The sequence below is a fragment of the Cricetulus griseus genome, chromosome 2 (assembly GCF_003668045.3).
Source record: "Cricetulus griseus strain 17A/GY chromosome 2, alternate assembly CriGri-PICRH-1.0, whole genome shotgun sequence".
In the NCBI taxonomy this organism is placed as follows: domain Eukaryota; kingdom Metazoa; phylum Chordata; class Mammalia; order Rodentia; family Cricetidae; genus Cricetulus; species Cricetulus griseus.
The window spans coordinates 424655761-424675348 of record NC_048595.1 but is presented as its reverse complement, the minus strand read 5'-3'; the positions used below and the strand labels follow the sequence as shown (position 1 = coordinate 424675348).

At 37.9% G+C, this 19588-nt stretch overlaps 1 protein-coding gene across 2 annotated transcripts in view; it reads left to right on the top strand.

The window, feature by feature from the left end:
• Abca12 (ATP binding cassette subfamily A member 12) overlaps nt 1-19588 on the top strand; it is a 166766-nt gene that overhangs the window by 130718 nt on the left and 16460 nt on the right. For both annotated transcript variants that reach the window (XM_035439241.1, XM_035439240.1), the window contains 11 exons: nt 1243-1495; nt 1982-2068; nt 3412-3505; nt 5838-5965; nt 7543-7630; nt 9778-9883; nt 14727-14781; nt 15359-15536; nt 17009-17124; nt 18107-18266; nt 19287-19540. In XM_035439241.1, coding sequence (XP_035295132.1) covers nt 1243-1495; nt 1982-2068; nt 3412-3505; nt 5838-5965; nt 7543-7630; nt 9778-9883; nt 14727-14781; nt 15359-15536; nt 17009-17124; nt 18107-18266; nt 19287-19540 — 1519 coding nt within the window. The remainder of the gene's footprint in view (nt 1-1242; nt 1496-1981; nt 2069-3411; nt 3506-5837; nt 5966-7542; nt 7631-9777; nt 9884-14726; nt 14782-15358; nt 15537-17008; nt 17125-18106; nt 18267-19286; nt 19541-19588) is intronic.

Here is a 19588-nt window from a genome sequence, read left to right as displayed (position 1 = left end):
GGGCTTTGATTGGAAAGTGGTCATCTGCCTCTGTGTATTTGCCTCTGCCTTTTTCTCCTAATTTGAAGTTATTCTTCATTCGGAATGCTCCCCTCATTGACATTATCTTTGAGGAAGCACGTTCACTCCATTCTGACACACCTGTAAGTCATCCACATGTAATTTCTCAAGAAACAGAAAAGACTACTAATTAACTCAAAATATTCAGCTCCTTGTACAATTCCCTTTTGCAGAGATATGAGTTTGCATTTAAGCTCGTTCACTCTGCTTAATTGGAATTCATTTTAAATTAAGCAGCTTTGTATTTTTTCTTATCGGCTAAATGAAGATCATGATTTTTGTGCTGCATGCTTTGTGATGGAGAATTTTAAGTGTACACAGAGTTGACGAACACCATTGTCTTATCACAGGTGAAAACGGGTGGTGGCAGCTCTACTTGAATCTACCTGGGTGGAAAGCTGATGAAATGGTTAGCCCTAAGAGCCCCATGGAGCAGCTGCAGTCACCATGGCTTCCCTGGCTCCCAAAGGCACTGGAAAGTTTTCTCAGGCCTTAGAAAGCATTTCAGAGTGGGAGTGCTAAGTAGACAGGTTCTCAATGATTCTTTTATGGATGCTCTAGGGCTGAAGGTGGAGTCTTGAAAGGCGACAATCTTTCTAAATTTCTAATGAGAGTGTGATGAATATATGGTTGAATGAGAATTAAATCTTAGAGATGGTTTCCTTTTCCATTTAGAGTGAGTTCATTGGACTTCATGTTAGAAGCAGAAACAATGGAATTAATAGTCTCTACTATAGTAGGAACCAGTTCTTACACTAGGCTGATGTTTTATTTATATTATTTCAATTCAATTTTGATAATACTATTTTCTGTATATTCAAAATTAGTAATGACATATTGTGTCTGTATTGAACTTTGGAGTGTGGAACAGAATTTATTTATACAATTCTGAATCTTTAACTTTTCCATTTAAAATTACTACATGTATGTATGTAACTGGTGATAGTGAGTCATAATTTTTATAACACTCTTATATTCAGTTATATATGGGGTATGTATTGTGGTCCCTGACTTAAAGCAATATTAGAAATGGACGGCTGAACCTTCAGTCTGAACATTGAAAACAGAATCTTCTCCCATCCTACAACATGATCCCATTCATCTGTGGTTTGCAAAAGTCATGTTATAACTAGATTTATGGAAGTTACCCGGAACCACATCAAATCTCTTGTCCTTACTCAGACAAAGTCCTGACAAGAAGCGAGAAGCTGGATGGCTTTGGCCTGTTGATGAAGAAGATAATGGCTATTCTCATCAAGCGCTTCCACCACACCCGCAGGAACTGGAAAGGTCTCATTGCTCAGGTCATCCTCCCCATCGTCTTTGTAGCCACTGCCATGGGCCTTGGCACGCTTAGAGATTCCAGCAACAGTTATCCCGAGATCATGATCTCTCCATCCATTTATGGGACCTCCGAACAGACAGCCTTCTATGCGTGAGTTACTTTCCAACAAGATTGTTTCCATAGTGATTCGAGAGTCTGTGCCTGGGTGAAGCAAAACACAGCATTTAATTCTGCTGAAGAAACGTACTACTTAGAACAAATAAGTTCTTAAGAGGATTTATGTGCATCTACAAAGAAAATTAGAGTGTATGTTTACTTTTAATGGTTAGACTTCAATCATATGTGATTGTTAAATTCAAGTCATAGCAGAACTTCAGGGCAGGAAAGCCTGTATCTTTCATAAACTTTTGCACCTATAGTGTGGGTGTACCTGTGTGCTAAAACTCATGTCTAGCATGTGTGGAGGCCTTGAGTTCACACCCCAATGGAAGAGAAGGGGAGGAGAGTGGGGGAGGCAGAGAAGTAGAAAGGGAGGGAGGGAATGGAAAAGCAGGTTTGTAGACGGCATAATTCATGTCTTAAAGTTATTAGTGAATGTGAGTTTAGTGACGGAGTCCATGTTGCCTAATATTGCAGGAATTTTGATCCAAGCACAAATGCCCTGGTCTCAGCATTGTGGAATTTCCCTGGCATTGACAACATGTGTTTGAATACAAATGCTTCGTAAGTTGTTCTCCTTTCTTCTTCTTTCCAACATTGTAGTCTGCATGAGTGTGAGTGGGAATACATAACGTGCATGTGTGTGATTTTTCTGGAAAAAGATATTATCTTGATATGAATATCTAGATATTCTGTATCTAACAGATTCTATCTTTCTTTTCATTCATTCATTGGCAATACTATACCATAATAATAAACTTTAGATTCCTTACATATTTGATCCTCTTATATTCATAGTTACATTTTACAATTACATTAGAATTATATTGTTCATCCCATTTTATTGCTTTTAAAGACTTACTTATTTTTCTTTAATGTGTATGTGTGAGCACCGACATGTGTATCTGTGTACAACATGCACACCTTGTCCTCACAGAGGCCCGAAGAGGGTGTGGGATCCCTTAGAATTGAAGTTATGAGTCATTATGAGCCACTCAATATAGATGCTGGGAACCAAACCTAGGTTATCTGCAAGAGCAGCAAGTTACGTTAACCACTAAGCCATCTCCAGCCCCATTAATCTCTTTTTAAACAAATATTTATTTAAATTATAAACAAACGTATTTTACTAAGCAATCTCAGTTCCCTCTCCCTCCCATTCTCCTATGCCCCCCACGAATCCCCCCATCCCACCCCTCATCCACTTCCCAAAGAGAGTGAGGCCTTCCATGGGGGAATCATCAAGGTCTGTCACATCATTTGGGGCAGGGCCGAGGCCCTCCCCCATGTATTTAGGCTGAGAGAGTATCCCTCCATGGGGGAATGGGCTCCCAATGTCCATTCATGCACTAGGGATAAATACTGGTTTCACTGCCAGAGGCCCCATAGACTGCCCCATCTCTTTACAGATGAAGAAACTAGGGGCCATAGAGCCTTTGTATTTGTCTGAGGAAGTCTAGATTGCATGACACAAAGGTAACCTAAGATCTAAGGCTCCTGACTCCACTTCTGGCATTTTCATATATATAGCATAGCTGATTTAAATGTTCAAGCTAGCACATAACATATATTAACCTGACTTTAGTGCATCAGCAGAGAGGATGAGAAGCATAAAATGAACAAAGGGAACACCAAGTCCTCTCCTTCCATAGTGAGAAAATACACTGAGCTTTGATTTAACTTCATTTAGTCAGTTGAGACTGTCCTATAATTCTCACCCCCATTAAACGCCAAATCAAAAACATTATTGCAATGCATGATCAACTTATTAAATATCAGCCAATCATACGTGGGTCTACATACCTGAGTTCAACACCAGCTACTTATTTATATGCTCCCACACAAGCATGAGAACATGCATGTACACACATATGCACACCTCACTTCGGCATCGTTTTTATTTACAGGCAGTGTTTGCAAAAAGACAGTCTGGGAAAATGGAACACAAGTGGAGAAGCTATTGACAACTTTGGTGTTTGCTCCTGTTCAGACAATGTCCAGGTAAAAGAGAATGCAGTTTCAGTAAAGGGGGAGGGGTGAGAGAAGAGAATAAATAGCAAAACTTGAAAGATATATCCAGGTTACCAAAGAGCCAGCGTAATTTCATTTTATGGAAGCTAGTAGCTTCAAGATATAGGTCTATGCAGCTCAAAAAATATTGACTTTGAACTTCAGGTCACTGTTTTAAAAATCTGACTGGAGACAAATTTCTAGAGGTTGACAGTGGCCTTTTAGAAACCAACTGAGAATGAATCCCTATCTCAAGTCCATTCCAGCTGAGAAGCTCAGTTTCACAGCACAAAAAGTGGCCGTGACTGTCCTATTTGGAAATATAGTGGGCATGCCACCACAGCAGCTAGCTGGGAAGTCAGTCACCAGTCAGTCTAGAGAGGAATTCCATGTGTTCCCAAGCAACACCTCAAAGGTTTTTGCATCAAGATTCCCTTCCTGGAAATTAAAAATTCATCCAACAATCACTTTATCTTTATACTATGACTAGAGATCTTAATTTTCTAAGCTATCAGCTCATTAAACTCTCAGGAGAACAAAGCTAACTGGACAAGTTCCATATTTCTGTTTGAGTCACTACACCTGTATCACACACACATACTGTGTATCAAAGCAATCACCCTAGAGAAGAGAAGGTGCAGTCAGTATTTAAATGAAATGTAAACAACATTGGGCTCGTAAACTCATGCAATTGATAAGATCACTTAAAATGTTAAATAAAACTTTTTATTGAAGAAAAGTCTATTGGTTTCTAAGAATCACCGTGCCACCAACTTCTCTCATGCTGGAGGAGTTGCTTTCTTTCTCAATGATTTCTTCAAATGTAAGAAGGTTGTACCCTGACCTTAGTACAACACTTTACAATGAAAATATTTCCAGTGAGCATAGACTGTTTTGGTGTTCTCATGCAAGATAGTTAATAACAATAATAACTATTGTTAGTAACTTTGGAATCTTTCAGTTTTAAATGTTAGTCTCAGCTACCATTTAGAGTGTTCACTCCCTGTTCTAATTTAACAACAACAAACTCATTATTTTGTGTGCTAGCTAGAAAAAAATGAAGTGGCTAAAACCTCATCTATGTTCTTTGAGGGATGGTAGCAATTTGCAGGGAGTGTGAGAAGGAGGCTTCTGAATTGATGGGGTTCTGCCTTCTGCCATAGTTGCTAATTTCATGGATGTGTTGCTTTGTCAAAACTCATCAAGCAGTACCTTTATAATGCATGTGTTTCTTTACACGTATAATAAAATTTGATAAAAAATTTCAGACCTGTACTTTCTACGTGGAGACATCTTCCTCTGATTAATTGGGCAGCCAATGCCATTCTGAAGTTTGATTTTTGGGTAGATGCAACTTGATATACAGTGAAATCCAGTTTTGGCATTTCAGAGGAATCTGCAACTTTATACAGCTCCCATACACTGTGAGCCTCTGGCTCTGGGACTTGGTGTGAATGAATAAAGGCAAAACTGCATTGTGCTAGACTCTCTCCAGATTAAATATCATGGCAATGAGACTTCAGGAGCTAAACAACAGCAAGGTTGTTATGAAGTGTAGAAAGCTGAGTGTAAGAAGAAGTGTGTAACACAAGCTCCAAAGCTGGACAGAGTGGTGCACACCTGTAATCTTTGTCCTTGGGAGGTAGAAGCAGGAAGACCAGAAGGTCAAAGGAATCTTCCCATACATAGTAAGCTTGAGGCCAGTCTGAGCTAGAAATCCTGTCTTAAAATCCTGTCTTAAAAGTAAATAATAAATAGAAATGTGATCTCTATGTTAAGATGTTCCTAGTGGTTCAAGAGGCGCAAGAACTATCATTACTACCTTTGTTACTTTTCTGTAAGCCTAAAATTAGTCCTTAAATAATAAATGTATGTGCATAAAACTAATACATAAAATCTGTATGTAAGCCAAGGTATTTAATGACCATTTTCCCTCCTAGGTTAAGTAGGTAAAACTAATGCCTTGTGAACTATCAATTCACTGCTGTCATTTTCAAGAGTTTCTTCTCATAATGCTATTTTTAAATTTGAGGCACATCACTATCTCGTTCCCTGTGAATTCTTGAGACATTTGAGATATTTCTGTTTAAAAAAAGTTACCTTGTCAGTTAAACATAAGATCATATATTTGCTGTAGGTGAGTCCTCAACACATGCGTATACTTTACATAAGTAATAATTGTTCCAATTTCTTGGCAGCAGAAAAGTTCTACTGACACCTTAACCTTTGCAGTAATGGACAAACCAGGAGACAGTGGCATTTAACAGTCTATTTAACTCACACAGGACAAGAAGGAAGAACTTAATTTGATTTTATTTTCCAGGAATGCCCTAAATTTAATTATTCCCCACCTCATAGAAGAATATATTCTTCCCAAGTTATTTATAACCTCACTGGGAACCACATGGAAAATTATCTCATATCAACTGCAAATCGTTTTGTGCAGAAAAGGTAAGACAGTCTGTTTATAACACATTTAATTGATTTCTGATCTTTATGATAACAGATTTTTTGAGACAGTAGAGACAATAGTTTCAAATTATTTATATGGTTAAATTGATCATTGTTTCGATTTAATTTATTGATGATTGATCTGATCACTGATGCAGGTTTTTTATGGTTCAGTATTTTATTATGTATACATAGCTTTATGTATTGAAATTCAGGTAATGACTAAATTAAGATTAATTTGAGCAAACTAAAAATTACTGGCTTTTTAAGGTCTTAAAATGTATTGTTGAATCTGTACTTGTTTTTATCCCAAAGCAATATAGGAGTTATGTACTGTCCTGCACGTACTTGGAGTTTCAAAGCATGACTTTTTGTGATGGTTGGCCTGAGTTGCAATAATAATTTCTCAAAATGTAGATTGTGCCTGTGAGTGGACAAAGGGTCCTGTGTATGCAAGGCCTTGTCCTCCAGTTCCCTGCACATTTGCCATGATGTAAAGCCAATTAGCATAGTCAAAACTTCCTCCTTCCCTTCATCTCTCCTCCATTTCTCAACGTACATAAGTTCTTCACATTCGCTAGGAAATGTTAAGTTAAAGATAAGCAAAAGAAGAAGGGAAAAATATCATTATTTTTCTACCCATGTACAATCACTATTAATATTTTGTTATTTTTATCCCTGAAATTTTCACAGACATGGGTTTAGTTACAACCAAGTGTTTTCTATATTCATGTATATTAAGTGTTTCATATAGTCAAATATTTTATGATAAAGTAAATTTATTACAATAAAAGATTCATTACAAAAAACTAGCCTAAAAATCCACATTTAAAAACAAGTTATGGTATAATTTGCATGCTAAAACTGTATCTCTGTGCCATCACATCTAGGATGAGGTTACTGTAGTGTAAATTGCACTGCCCCATTATTTAAGTTGAATATAATTTGGCAAATGTCTAAACTAGTCTATTCTGAAAATTATTACTTGGTTTTTAAAGTCAATTTTTATGAAGACCATAAACTGACATGCCTAATTCACATTCAAGCATCTTAGAGGAAAAAATGTGGGAACAAACAATAATATAAGACCAGAAATTAATTAATTTGAAAAAAGATAATAAATTATGTTGCTCTGGTATTATCTAAAAAATATTTAATTACTATAATGTTGAGCTTTTAGATTAGATCATTTCTTTTAAAAATGCTCATTGCATATATGCAATTGTTTAATGTTCTGCTTCTTTGGGAATTTTTATTTAGGCAGGATCTCATGTTGCAGCTCAGGCTGCCGTGGAAGTCATAGCAGCTTTGTTTTCTCAGTTTCCTGAGTGTTGAAATCACATGCACAAGCCACCACCCCAGAAAGATTATATTAATCTCTTACCTTTAGTTATGATGTATGCTTGAGTTAAAATATGATAAGAAGGATCAATAGAAAATATTTATCATGTTGTATTTATTTCATTGTTTTGTGTTCTGGATGGAAAAGAAAATATAAGCTCCTACTGAAATATTTTAGATTAACTTCAGAAGATTTTTTCCACTAAAACAAATATAAATTTTGTTGCTCTATGTAGATATGGAGGTTGGAGTTTTGGGCTGAAATTGACTAACGACCTTCGTTTTGATATAACAGCAGTTCCTGTCAATAGAACTCTTGCTAAGGTAAATTTGGTCTTTCTTCTGGGAGGTCATATAAACAGGGAAGTAAAATTGATATATCTAAGCATTTTCATGTGAGAAACACAAACATATAAGACCAGTTTTGTGTGATGCATACATGTACTCTAAGGAGGCATGGATACATAAGATCCAGAAGACAAGTAAACACAGTACTGTGCTTCTCAAAATAGCCCAAAACACAGCTCCAAACACCTTCTGAAATAGGATAAACACGGTTCATATCCATCCATCCATCCAGTAGAACTTTCAATGAAAATAAAAACGGAAAGCACTCCACTCTGGATAGCAAGCAGGCTGAATCTCTTGCGGATCATTGATATGCAAAAAAGAGCCAGACAGATAGTAGTGCATGGACCATGTTCACCTTTCTCTAAACTTACAGGGTAAGGAAAGCTCAACCACATCATTTAAGGAATAATGGTCAGAGCTGTGATCTGGAACACTAGAGATCAGGGAGGGGCTCAGCATTCCAGTGATGATTTTAGTGTGTGAAAGATTAGTATGTGTGATCCTTAGACTCTTTTGTCTCACTGTGCCTTTATGCTTCATGCACTTTTCTTTATGTATGTGTCACAACCTTTTAGAGATGGGGAATGTGTGTATTTAGCCTTGCTTCTCTCCAAACCTGGAATAACAACTAATTACCGGAGATAAATAACATCAATGTTTTGTTTTTCTTCTCCCTGATAGCACCAATGCTTAGAGACAAGCCAGTCAACGAACCAAAGACATGACTACCCAGATGATAAACAGCACTTATAGGGATTTTATTTGTTTACTTCTTTTTAGAAACAGAAAATTTTAATGTCCTCTAAACATTTCTCATGGGTAGTGAGAGACACATACAACTGAGGAGAAAGTTGAGCAATTAATGTTCACCTGGTTAGTGACTGTTCCATGACAAGTGCCAGCTTCTCCCTTTAGAAAAACTATTCCATTCCATTCTTATTACATCCCTACTCAACAGACACTGTTGGGCCAGACTGTCACAATGCTGTGGAAAGTAAGAATCCCGGAACTTAAGTGTCTTTTTCTTCCTCTCTCCACACACTGAGTAAATGTCCTTTCATAATTAAGGGAGTTTCTAATATTAAATAATGACTCTCCAGGTCAGAATGCAATTTTAAATAAAGACCATTTCAATTGAAGCAGCCTAGTATTTTAAACGCCTTGCTTTTGATATGGAAGGTAAAGTAGCTCTCATTCTGTGGGTTGCTATTCCCTAACTAGGCACAGAAAGTTAGTGGAAATTTTAAAACTATATTTTTTTTCATTATTTATTCATTGATTAATTTTTCCCAGCCCAATCACATTTCCCCTCCCTCCCTAAAAAAACAAAAACAAAAACAAAAACACTTCAGTATATAAACAACACAAAATAGTTATTGAAAGAAACTTTGTTACTGTTTTTAAAAAGTGTTTTAAGCCAGACCTTTAAGTTATTTATAATGAAAAACTAATTATAAGTTTAAGAAAAAACTCAGTTTTGTAGTTAAGGACTCAATATTTGCATAATTTTTAAAAACCTTTCTCTTGTTCTGTTGCTGTTTTTTATTACTGCTAATAAGAGTCTTCATTCTAGTCTCAATCATTATGCATCTGCTACAGAGATACAATGGCTTCTTAGTTCATTTCATGCTTTGCCTGTAGAAGAATCTAGAGCAGTGGTTCTCAACCTTCCTAAAAGGCTGATGCCCTTTAATACAGTTCTTCATGTTGTGGTGACCCCTACCATAAAATTATTTCATTGCTACTTCATAGCTGTAATTTTGCTACTGTTATGAATCATAATGTAAATATCTGACATGCAGGCTATCTAATATGCAAGATGTAAAAGGCTTGTTCAACCCCTAAAGGATGGTGACTCACAGTTTGAGAACCACTGATTTAGAGCCACTGTTAAGTCAGTCCTGCTACTCAATATAGCTGGCTCCCCAGTCTCTGTCCATATATATAATTCAAAATGCACAGATCCGTCTATGATCCACATTCCAAGGGTACCTCATTATCTTTGGGGTGGAAATGAATCATTGGGAAATTGATGCTTTAAAGAGCATCCTAAGATACTTTAAAGAGCACCTAATTTATTGGATTGCAACCTAATCTTGTCTTCTTTTGAAATTTGACAGGTGTGGTATGACCCAGAAGGCTACCACTCCCTCCCAGCTTACCTCAACAGCCTCAACAATTTCCTCCTCAGAGTGAACATGTCAGAATACGATGCTGCCAGGCACGGTATGATCACTGTGCAGAGCCATCACTAACTATGGTCTTTCCTACAGCCTTCAATGTGAACATGCTCTCTGTATCTGTTCGCCCTTGTTGTGGGTTGGTTTACTGCATCTAAATTGCAGCTCCAACTCCTTCAAGATGGGACATTCTGGATAACCCTTAACTTCAGATTAATTTAGTTTCCTCGTTTGCCAAGTCAGGATAGTAACTGAAACTTCTTACCACTCTGCTCTCACAGCTAGTTGTTATGTCCTGTGGAAAATGTTTCAGAACTATTTATTTGTTTGCAGACAAGAACTGACCAATTGATATTCATGCCTATTTTTCATAGATCTATATAAGCAAAAAAAATTTTTTAATGGCAAGTTCTCACTCTGTAGCCCTGGCTGGCTTGAAATTAATATAGATCTATCTGCCTGCCTCTTCCTCCTGAGTGCTGGGATTAAAGTTGGACACCACCACACTCTGTTAGGAAGACAAAACTTTTAAAACACAAACTTCTACATTGTACCCAGAGTGCTTCCATATATGGAGCACTTTTAATATGACACATACATTATGCAAAATATTGATGCTACTTACAGCTCCCTTTGGGGTTAACATTACTATGCTTTCATGTAATGTGAGGTTTTCTGGCCCAGCTAGGTCCTACCGCCCTTCTCTTCCCCAAAGAAACACACAGATGCTATATTAGTTATAAAGCTGTTGGCCATTGGCTATGGTTTCTTATTGGCTAGCTCTGTCAAATTATTAACCCATTTCTAATAATCCATGTATTTCCACATGGCCTTATCTTACTGGAGAAAAGGTTTGGGCCTCTTACTCCCTTGGAGTCTACATCACATCTGCTCAGCGTTTCCACAGAGAAGGGAAGAGGAGAGGAGAGTGATTTCCAGCTTGTCCCTGCTTATATATTGAGTCTGCCCTGTTACATCACTTCCTGCCTGGATCACATGGCAACTTCTCTTTACTACATTTCCCAGAATCCTACTTGACTCCTAGTCCCAACCATTTTGCTTCCCTATTGACCAACAGTACTTTATTCATCAACCAATAGGACAAACATACACAGAACATTCCCCATCACTCCCATGCTTCCACTAATTTGCTGAAGTGAGATTTGAACTCAGGGCTCTTTGAGTCCTGCCTCTTCTTTCTTCTGATGCCCCTAGCTGTTTATCCAGCCTCAGCCAGATGCACTTCAGTTTTGTTTCCCCAAAGCCCTCCACATCACTTTTAAACAGTGCAGGGATGTAAAAGAAGTTGATTTATTTTTTTCTAATTCAATTACTGTTCATCAGACCATTTCATCTCTTTGAGCCTTGCTCAAATTATTTTTCCATATGATCCTAAAAACACAATAATAAGGGGGGATGAAAATGAAGTAATACATTTGCTGTCCAGGACACAGCCTAATAAACAGCCTGTTAGGAAGGATAAATGACACACACTATCTTTTATAAAAGCTGACCTTGCCCCCTTATTCGTTCATCACCCTACCCTCTTGCATTCTGGTGTCTGCTTAATGTGCTCATAACTGTGGAGGTAAACTCTAGTGTCAAGATACACGTTCTGGCAGCAGAGCCTTCGGGGATATTTTCAGAGGAAATAGTGTTTTCCCCCAACTGTTTGGCTTTTTTTCCCCCCTAGCAGGAAGAGCTTTAAAGAAAATAACAAGATGGATAGTCCTTAGGTGTAGCACATTAATAAAGGACAAAGTCAAAAGTAGTAACTAAAATGACATGGTGACTAAAAGCCAGGTGAGTGTCACCTGGATTGAAATAGGTTGCAAATCCTTCTGTGGGGTATTGTATTCAGAGCAAAAGACACGTATTGTTGGGACAGATAATGAAAGTGTAGCAGCTATAGAAATAGCTAGGGAGAAGTAGCAAAGATACAGAGAACAGGAGAATGTCACGTCGTTTAGTGGCTCAGCTTCTGGAAACCCATGTCCTGGTTTCCTTTATAATTAGTGTTCATTACTTAGACTAATGCAACTGGAGCCACTCTAGGCTCCAGGAGGCCTGTTGTAAGGCCTTACCATTGTGTTTTAAGTTATGGAGTATAAAAGCATCTGGGAGCATAAAACTTATGCTGACCCTAAAATGAAATTTATTTTTCAATTTAAAAATAAGTGAAGTTATACATAAATTAAGAGCAGTGTGTCTTCTATTCTTTATTAAATTTTACTATTCAAATTTATGGAAAGTAACAACATTCTACCCTCTCTGCTAGACATTTTGTTCCTTTGGAAGAAGAAATCTGTGTAGGGTCTCCCATGACAAGAGAGCTTGTCTGTAAAATTCAACCTATTCGTTCTCATCACCTTTTCCTTACCATCCTTTACTTGTTTGAAGCATCTTTGTTAGATTCTAAGTGAACTGGGTTTTACTTTAGCTGTAAAATTCATTTACTCTGAAGCTTAATATGCTAATGAAATATTTTAATTAACTTTCATCAGCAATGTCAATAACTGTTACATTCATGGGGTTCCCTCTAGTGGTTAAATTCATGTGGAAATTCTATCTTCCCAAAGAATACTGGTTTGCATGTTTTCTCTGACAAATGTTATACAGCTATATGCTCCTCCTACCCTGCTGTTTAGTCTTATCCTTTGTTGCCTTAGCAGCAATGGCCAACTGGAAGCATCTAATTTTAGCTTGATGCCCATACAGACTGCAGAAAATGCCTCCATTTGATATAAGTTGCACGTGAGGAGGCTAATGGGAGATTTAATGTTTGACTTGCTTTAATAAGCATCCATTGTTTCAGTCATATACCTAAAACATTGTGTTGGACACTGTAGCAACTGTGGGGATGTCTATGATAAAGAAGTCTAGTCCTGATATGTTACTTCATCTTTCAATGTATACTTATGAGAACACCTGATTCCACAATATTTTTCAGAGTAAGCAAAACTATATTTGCAAAGATTCCTCTGGCTAAATAAAAATATTTCTTGATTTCAGGAATAGAATGTATAAATAAAAGACAAACATTTCCTGTCTATATTATAATTTAGCAGGCTTTAAGAAGGGCTAAGAGAAAAATAGACCTTGGTTTTAAAAAAAAAAAGTTACAGGGCTTACTGGCCAACACCTTTAACCCAGTACTCAGGAAAGAGACAGAGATAGGTTCATCTCTGTAAGTTCAAGTCCAGCCTAGTCTATATAGTAAGTTCTGGGCCAACCAGGACAGCACAGTGAGAGAGCCAGTTTAAAAAATAAAAACAAAACAAAATAGAGACCATTAATCTTCACAGAAGATAGGAAAAGTAAATTCCCTATAATGTGATTAAAATCAGAGGTCAAAGTGTTTTTTTTTTTATTATTGTTGTTTTCTTTGTTTTTGTCTTTAAAAAAACTGCATATTTTCTTCAACATGCTATTTGGCTTAGTTAAAGTTAATATTGCTGTGGTGAAACACAATGACCAAAACAACTTGGAGAAGAAAGGTTATGCTTGGATTACAGTTCCATATCATTGTTCATCATTGAAGGATGTCAGGACAGGAACTCAAACAGGGCAGGAACCTGGAGGCAGGAGCTGATGCAGAGCCCATGGAGGGGTTCTGCTTACTGGCGTGTTCCTCATAGCTTGCTCAGCCTGCTTTCTGATAGAACCCAGGACCACCAGCCCATAGATGGCACCTCCCACAATGGGCTGAGTCCTCCCATATCATCACTAATTAGGAAAATACCCTACAAGTTTGCCTACAGGCCAATCTTATGGAGGCATGTTCTCAAGTGAGGTTCCCTTCACTCAGATAACACAAAGCTGTGTCAAGTTGACATAAGGCTATCCAATACACTATTGCTGAGGAACTCAACTGAAAGTGTCACACTCTTCCTAATAAAAGCTATCAATTTAAGTTACCTTAAGAATACACACAAATATTGCACCCAAGTGTCCTAATACATACCGTCCAAGTGGTAAGCACAAAAATTGTTTCTCAGTTTATTGCTCCTTGGGTATAGAGGATATCCTCAGTCTCATGCCTTACCATTCTTTGCCACATTTATCTAGACAGTATACATTCTGCCTTCCTACTACATATGACCTTTGGGAAACTTGAATGTCCACTTTAAACTCTGACTAAAAAAGATCAAAAAAAAAAAAAAAAAAAACAGACAGGAAAGATCTTTGCTTCCAACTCAGAAATAATAGACAACTCTGTGACAACCCAATAATTTGTGATTGTGGTGGAATTAAATGGCTACTAATTTAATATTGAGGCAACTAGAAGCTCTGAGGCTTCTTGGGATGTTATGCAAATGCAACACCAAGGTTCCCAATTCTAACTCTGGTAGGTAGAACTTTCAAACAATAAGCTTCTTAGAAATAGAAAAAAAAGGAGGGGCCATCTTCTGGGGGGGACCATGTTTCCTGACCACTATCTTTAGCTCAGAAAGAAGGGCTTGGGTGGTACCTGCTCTTTAGAGGGGCTCATATAATTGATGCCCATGTGAGTTGTTTATTTAAATGCATTAATTTCTGAAATAAAGCTGAAATGCAAATAGGCATGACCAGACAGAAGAACACAGGAAGCAATCATTTGAATGTACTCCCAAGTATGGCACATGCTGTATATGTTCTTGTCTCTTTACAGAAGGTCCCACACACAAGCAGACAGTGTTTTTTTTTTTTTTTTTCTTATTAAGAGAAAACCAGTAGTCAGAGGGACTTGGGATGAAGGGAGGAAAGCATTTTCCTTTAAATGAGAGTCTTTGAAGTACAATTCTTTGGCTCAGCCTGTAAGAAATAAAGCATTGTATATTATCCATATAAAAGTCGGTGCTCTTGATAAACTGAATACCCTCTGACAGCAGGACTTTCTCCTCTTCCAGGGATCATCATGTATAGCCATCCTTATCCAGGGGTACAAGACCAGGAACAAGCCACGTAAGCACATCTCCTGCCTTGGCATGGCTCCTTTCTGGTTGGCATAGCTGAGCTTCTGTATAATGCTCAATAATTGGAAATCACAGTGGTATCCGAATGAATGTCAATCTAGAAGGGCCGGTAATATAAGTCACTGACTGGGATAAAAGGAAGGCTCTGGGAGGATGTGGAGAAGAGCTGCCAAGTAGAGCTTGTTGACTGCAGATTCACTGAATCTGCTGCTGCTACGAGTCAAGTGCACAAGTGCTTTATCATTCCAACTTCCCTGCATAGCATTTAAGTACTGTTTCTCTGCTCAAGATCTATACATCCCTTACATACACTCTGTAGCCCTTGGAGACCAAGGCTTTTCTGTCAAACACCCCCAGCCAATTCAGATGCACTAAGGCTCCATTTATTCCAGGGTCACAGCAGAGGCCTGTCGAAGATAGTATCTGGCTGCCTAGCAGGAAGCCTTATTTGTGCCACAGCTAGCTCATGCACTGTCTGGTTGATAGTCTTAGTCATGAATCTTCCTGAAAGGGGAAAGAGCTCCAAAAACTTATGTGTACTTTCCTCTCCCTATTGTTCATGATAGAATCAGCAGTTTAATCGATATTTTAGTGGCGCTCTCCATCCTGATGGGCTACTCTGTCACCACTGCCAGCTTTGTCACCTACATTGTCAGGGAGCATCAGACCAAAGCCAAGCAATTGCAACACATTTCCGGCATTGGTGTGACATGCTACTGGGTGACGAATTTCATCTATGACATGGTGAGTAACTTTTGTCATTGCAAGAGAGAAGGGATCAATTTGAATAGAAGTCTATCAGCTTTACATTCAAGTGCTATTTGCTTTAATTATTCAAATTACTACTGCAAGGACAGCAAATTATGAAAAAAATCAATTGAGTCTGGCTTATATTACTCTGATGATTGGAGGGAGGAAAAAAACCTACCTCTACTATCTCTGAAATATCAGATTCCCAGAGTACATGTTAACATGCAGATTCCTGGGCCTTTCTCCAGGTCTATTCAATCTGTATCTTGGGAGGTGGAGTGAGGAAAGGATGCATTTCAAACAAGGCCCCCCAGGTGGTTTTCAAGCACACTGAAGTCTGAGAACCACTACTGTGGCAAAATAGAAGCTTAACAGCATTACCCCATTGTGCCAAATAATCAAGCTTATAAAAATTTAATCAACTAATAGTGAAAAATTCAAAGTCATAGCTCCCGCTGAATGACACACTAGAGAAGATTACCAGAGGCAAGAAGGATGTATCTCATTGATAGCGCTCTCCTTTCTGTGAAGTGTTCCCCAAGTTCAAATGATCAGTCTTGACTCCAAATGTAGCAATGCTGGCCAAGAGCCCAGATGAGCATGCATTTGCCCATGACTGCGGCTATTGTCTGAGTTGTTGTCAAGATCATTGGCTTGAAGAGTTGGAGAGTAATTAACCGCAGATCCATTTTGTTAATGCATCCAGTGAGCTCTGAAATGTGCTTGTTGCTGAAGCCAAGTCTAAAAGAATGGTAATGACTGCTCTGGACTTCACGGAGCTTAAATGTTAAGGAAGCTTCATTGTGTGCTCTGTGAAGGTCTACTTAAGTACTGAGATCCTGTTGTCTAAATACGGATGCTCACTGCAATTCACAAAATTCCCTTGACCACCAACCCCAAGTTGAGGCACCCCCACCTACGATGTGTGCATCTTGCTGCAAACTCTTCAGCCTTTAATGTCTTTACTTGCCAACAGAATACTGAGGTTTTTCTTCATGTACCTGTGATTTCAAGAGCATTCGAGAATGGTTGTCCTGCTGTTTTGCACAGAATGCCCAACACTGATAACCAAACCTCAGAAAGCAGCCATGTGAGAGAGCAGCATCCAAAATGAAATCAATACTTGGAGGACTGACTCTAATACCAAGAAACATGGCTTTCTTATCTTTCTCCCAGAACCTCTGTCACTGAATGATCCCAAGTCTTAAGCCTTGAGGCAAGAACACCAGGGACTTCCTGTATATCTATCTAGATGGAAACTGCCTTGACCTCATATCAGAGAAGACAAATTCTAAAGTGAAATAAATGTAAAGTAAGCTGGATGTTACATGCAACAGGAAGATAAATAGAAATTTATCCCTACACAATTTTTCTAGGTCAACTTCCTGCAGCTTTAAACTAGATGGCTTATTGATTTAAAAAGAATGCTCTCCATATATTCAACATTGTTTTGTCTATATCCATAGGTCTTTTACTTGGTCCCTGTAGCATTTTCAATTGGTGTCATCGCAATTTTCAAGCTACCTGCCTTCTACAGTGAAAATAATCTAGGAGCTGTGTCTCTTCTACTTTTGCTGTTTGGGTAAGCTGCTGATTATGCAAAGGAATAAGAATAAACAGAAGTAAGCACTCCTCGACACATAGAACCTTAGTCTCATTAGCAAATTTACAATTGTTTTGGGGTCATTTAACATGAGTGATGATGAGCAATATGTTACACTTGCTAGTCCACAGTCTGTAAGTAACACACTTTTAAAAATTAACATTGTTATCACTAACAGGCACTTACTGGGTATCACACATTGTACTAACTTATACACATAATCTAAATTATATAAAATGGATATTTTGGAATGACCAGAAACATATGAATACATATGGATATATTTATTGACAGATTAGATGACTATATATGGCTTTATAAGGTATATGTAAGTTTATTTCTATATATTTTGTTTGTCTTTTAGAGATGCCTATGGGCTTACATACTGTTGTTTCTATAGTAGAGTAATACAGGTTGGTTGCATAATGTAATTTATGCTTAGTGGAAAAGATGGGTCTACTGCAAAAGCATGGGTAGTATCTTTTAGTTAAAAACTGGGGAAACTATGGAGCCTTTCTGTCTCTAGATCCATTTAAAACTACAGGTGCTCATCTTTGCTCCTCTAAGGCCACATGTCTTCTAACCAGATCTTGATGGCTTAGCTACCTATTACGATGTCATTATCTTTCCTCAATTTTAAATGATAAGATTTACTCAGACTGAACTCCTATTTCTGAGCAGCAGAAATCTTGCCTGGTAACACTGTGCCCCAAAGAGGATTAATTTATAGTTGTGATGATGGGAAACTATTTGGTTTTTTTTTTGAAAGAGAGGTTCCTTGCTGTCATTTTAAAACCATCTTTGAGGGTCTTTTTGTCAAAATGAAATAGAGACCTAGCTTCAGGGCTTCACTATTCATCACTCATGTTTGCTTTTCCTTTGGAAACCCATCTGAGTTTTATTTTATTGCTTTGTAGAATTGAGTAACTGAGGCATAATTTTAACTTTTATTATCCTACAGCTACGCAACATTTTCTTGGATGTATTTGCTGGCTGGTCTCTTCCATGAAACAGGAATGGCCTTCATCACTTATGTCTGTGTCAACCTGTTTTTTGGCATCAATTCCATTGTTTCCTTGTCGGTGGTATACTTTCTTTCCAAGGAAAAGCCTAATGATCCGGTAAGGCCCTTTATCTGTCAGTTAAACTTCAGAAAATGCATAGAAACCTTAACATGTTCCATGTGAAAAGATTGTCTTTATATTTAAATAGAAAAAAATCATTTGATTTTATTAAGTTTAGAAAAGGAGAAATTATATATTGAAAAATTAAGCTGTATCTGGGCTAATGCTTAGTATTGTATTTACTGAGTGTAATAATACTGACTTTTGCTAGGTCTTGAGTAAACTGACAGATACGAAATCAGATAGATTGTATGGCACCAGTCTGTCAGTTAAACATTTTATTCACTAACGAATCCCTAAGGGGCAGTGGTGACAAGTTATATGACTGTGGGTTATATAGGATTCATTTGAACACTCATAGAGAAAAAAAAAAACTAATTCATTCCCTTTCAATCATGTATTGGAATCTACTTCATTGTAAGCATCACTCTCCATTCAGAGCTAACAATTACGATTAGTGAAAGAGAAGGACTAGCAGTGCCAGGCAATTGAATGGAAAAGAATGGAGAGGAAATGAAGTCAGGTGAGGAATAGACAAGGACACTCCAGGAGGAGGGAGGAAAATCACCAGGTGGAAGGGGTGTGAATAACGTGAAAACGAGCCATTTGTGCCTCTTTGATATCTGTTGACTCTCCTTCCACCTCATTTCACCTTGTCGGACTCTGCCCAGGCTCAGATTCCCTGAGCCCACTCTCACTCAGGAACCCCCTGACATAGCTTTGGATCCCACCATTCTTGCTAGACTTATCTCCCCTCTATTCTAAGGCAAGTCTAGAAATGACTTTGCCTCCAGGACTGGACCTGAACCTTGGGACACTTCAAGACAAACATTTGTTTTACTTGTATTTTGATGACAAATTCTGCTATTTGTATAGCAAATACAACATGAAATTCCAGCATACGTGTAAAATAGTTGTCAATCTGCACCAGCTTCCTCACATGTCTTCATTTGGTTTTAGATGTTTGTCAAGTTGTTGGGATCCTAAAACTAACTTTTGTCATTGCTCTTATTTCAGACTCTAGAACTTATTTCTGAAACCCTCAAGCGAATTTTCCTGATATTCCCTCAATTCTGTTTTGGCTACGGTTTGATAGAACTCTCCCAGCAACAAGCAGTCCTGGATTTCTTAAAGGCATATGGTGTGGAATACCCAAGTGAAACCTTTGAAATGGATAAACTAGGTGCAATGTTTGTGGCTTTGGTTTCTCAGGGCACCATGTTTTTCTTGTTGCGACTCCTACTCAATGAGTGGCTGATAAAGAAGCTCAGGTAAGTCCCTTGAAAACAGCGCTGGCCCTCCTTGATATTCCAGTCAGA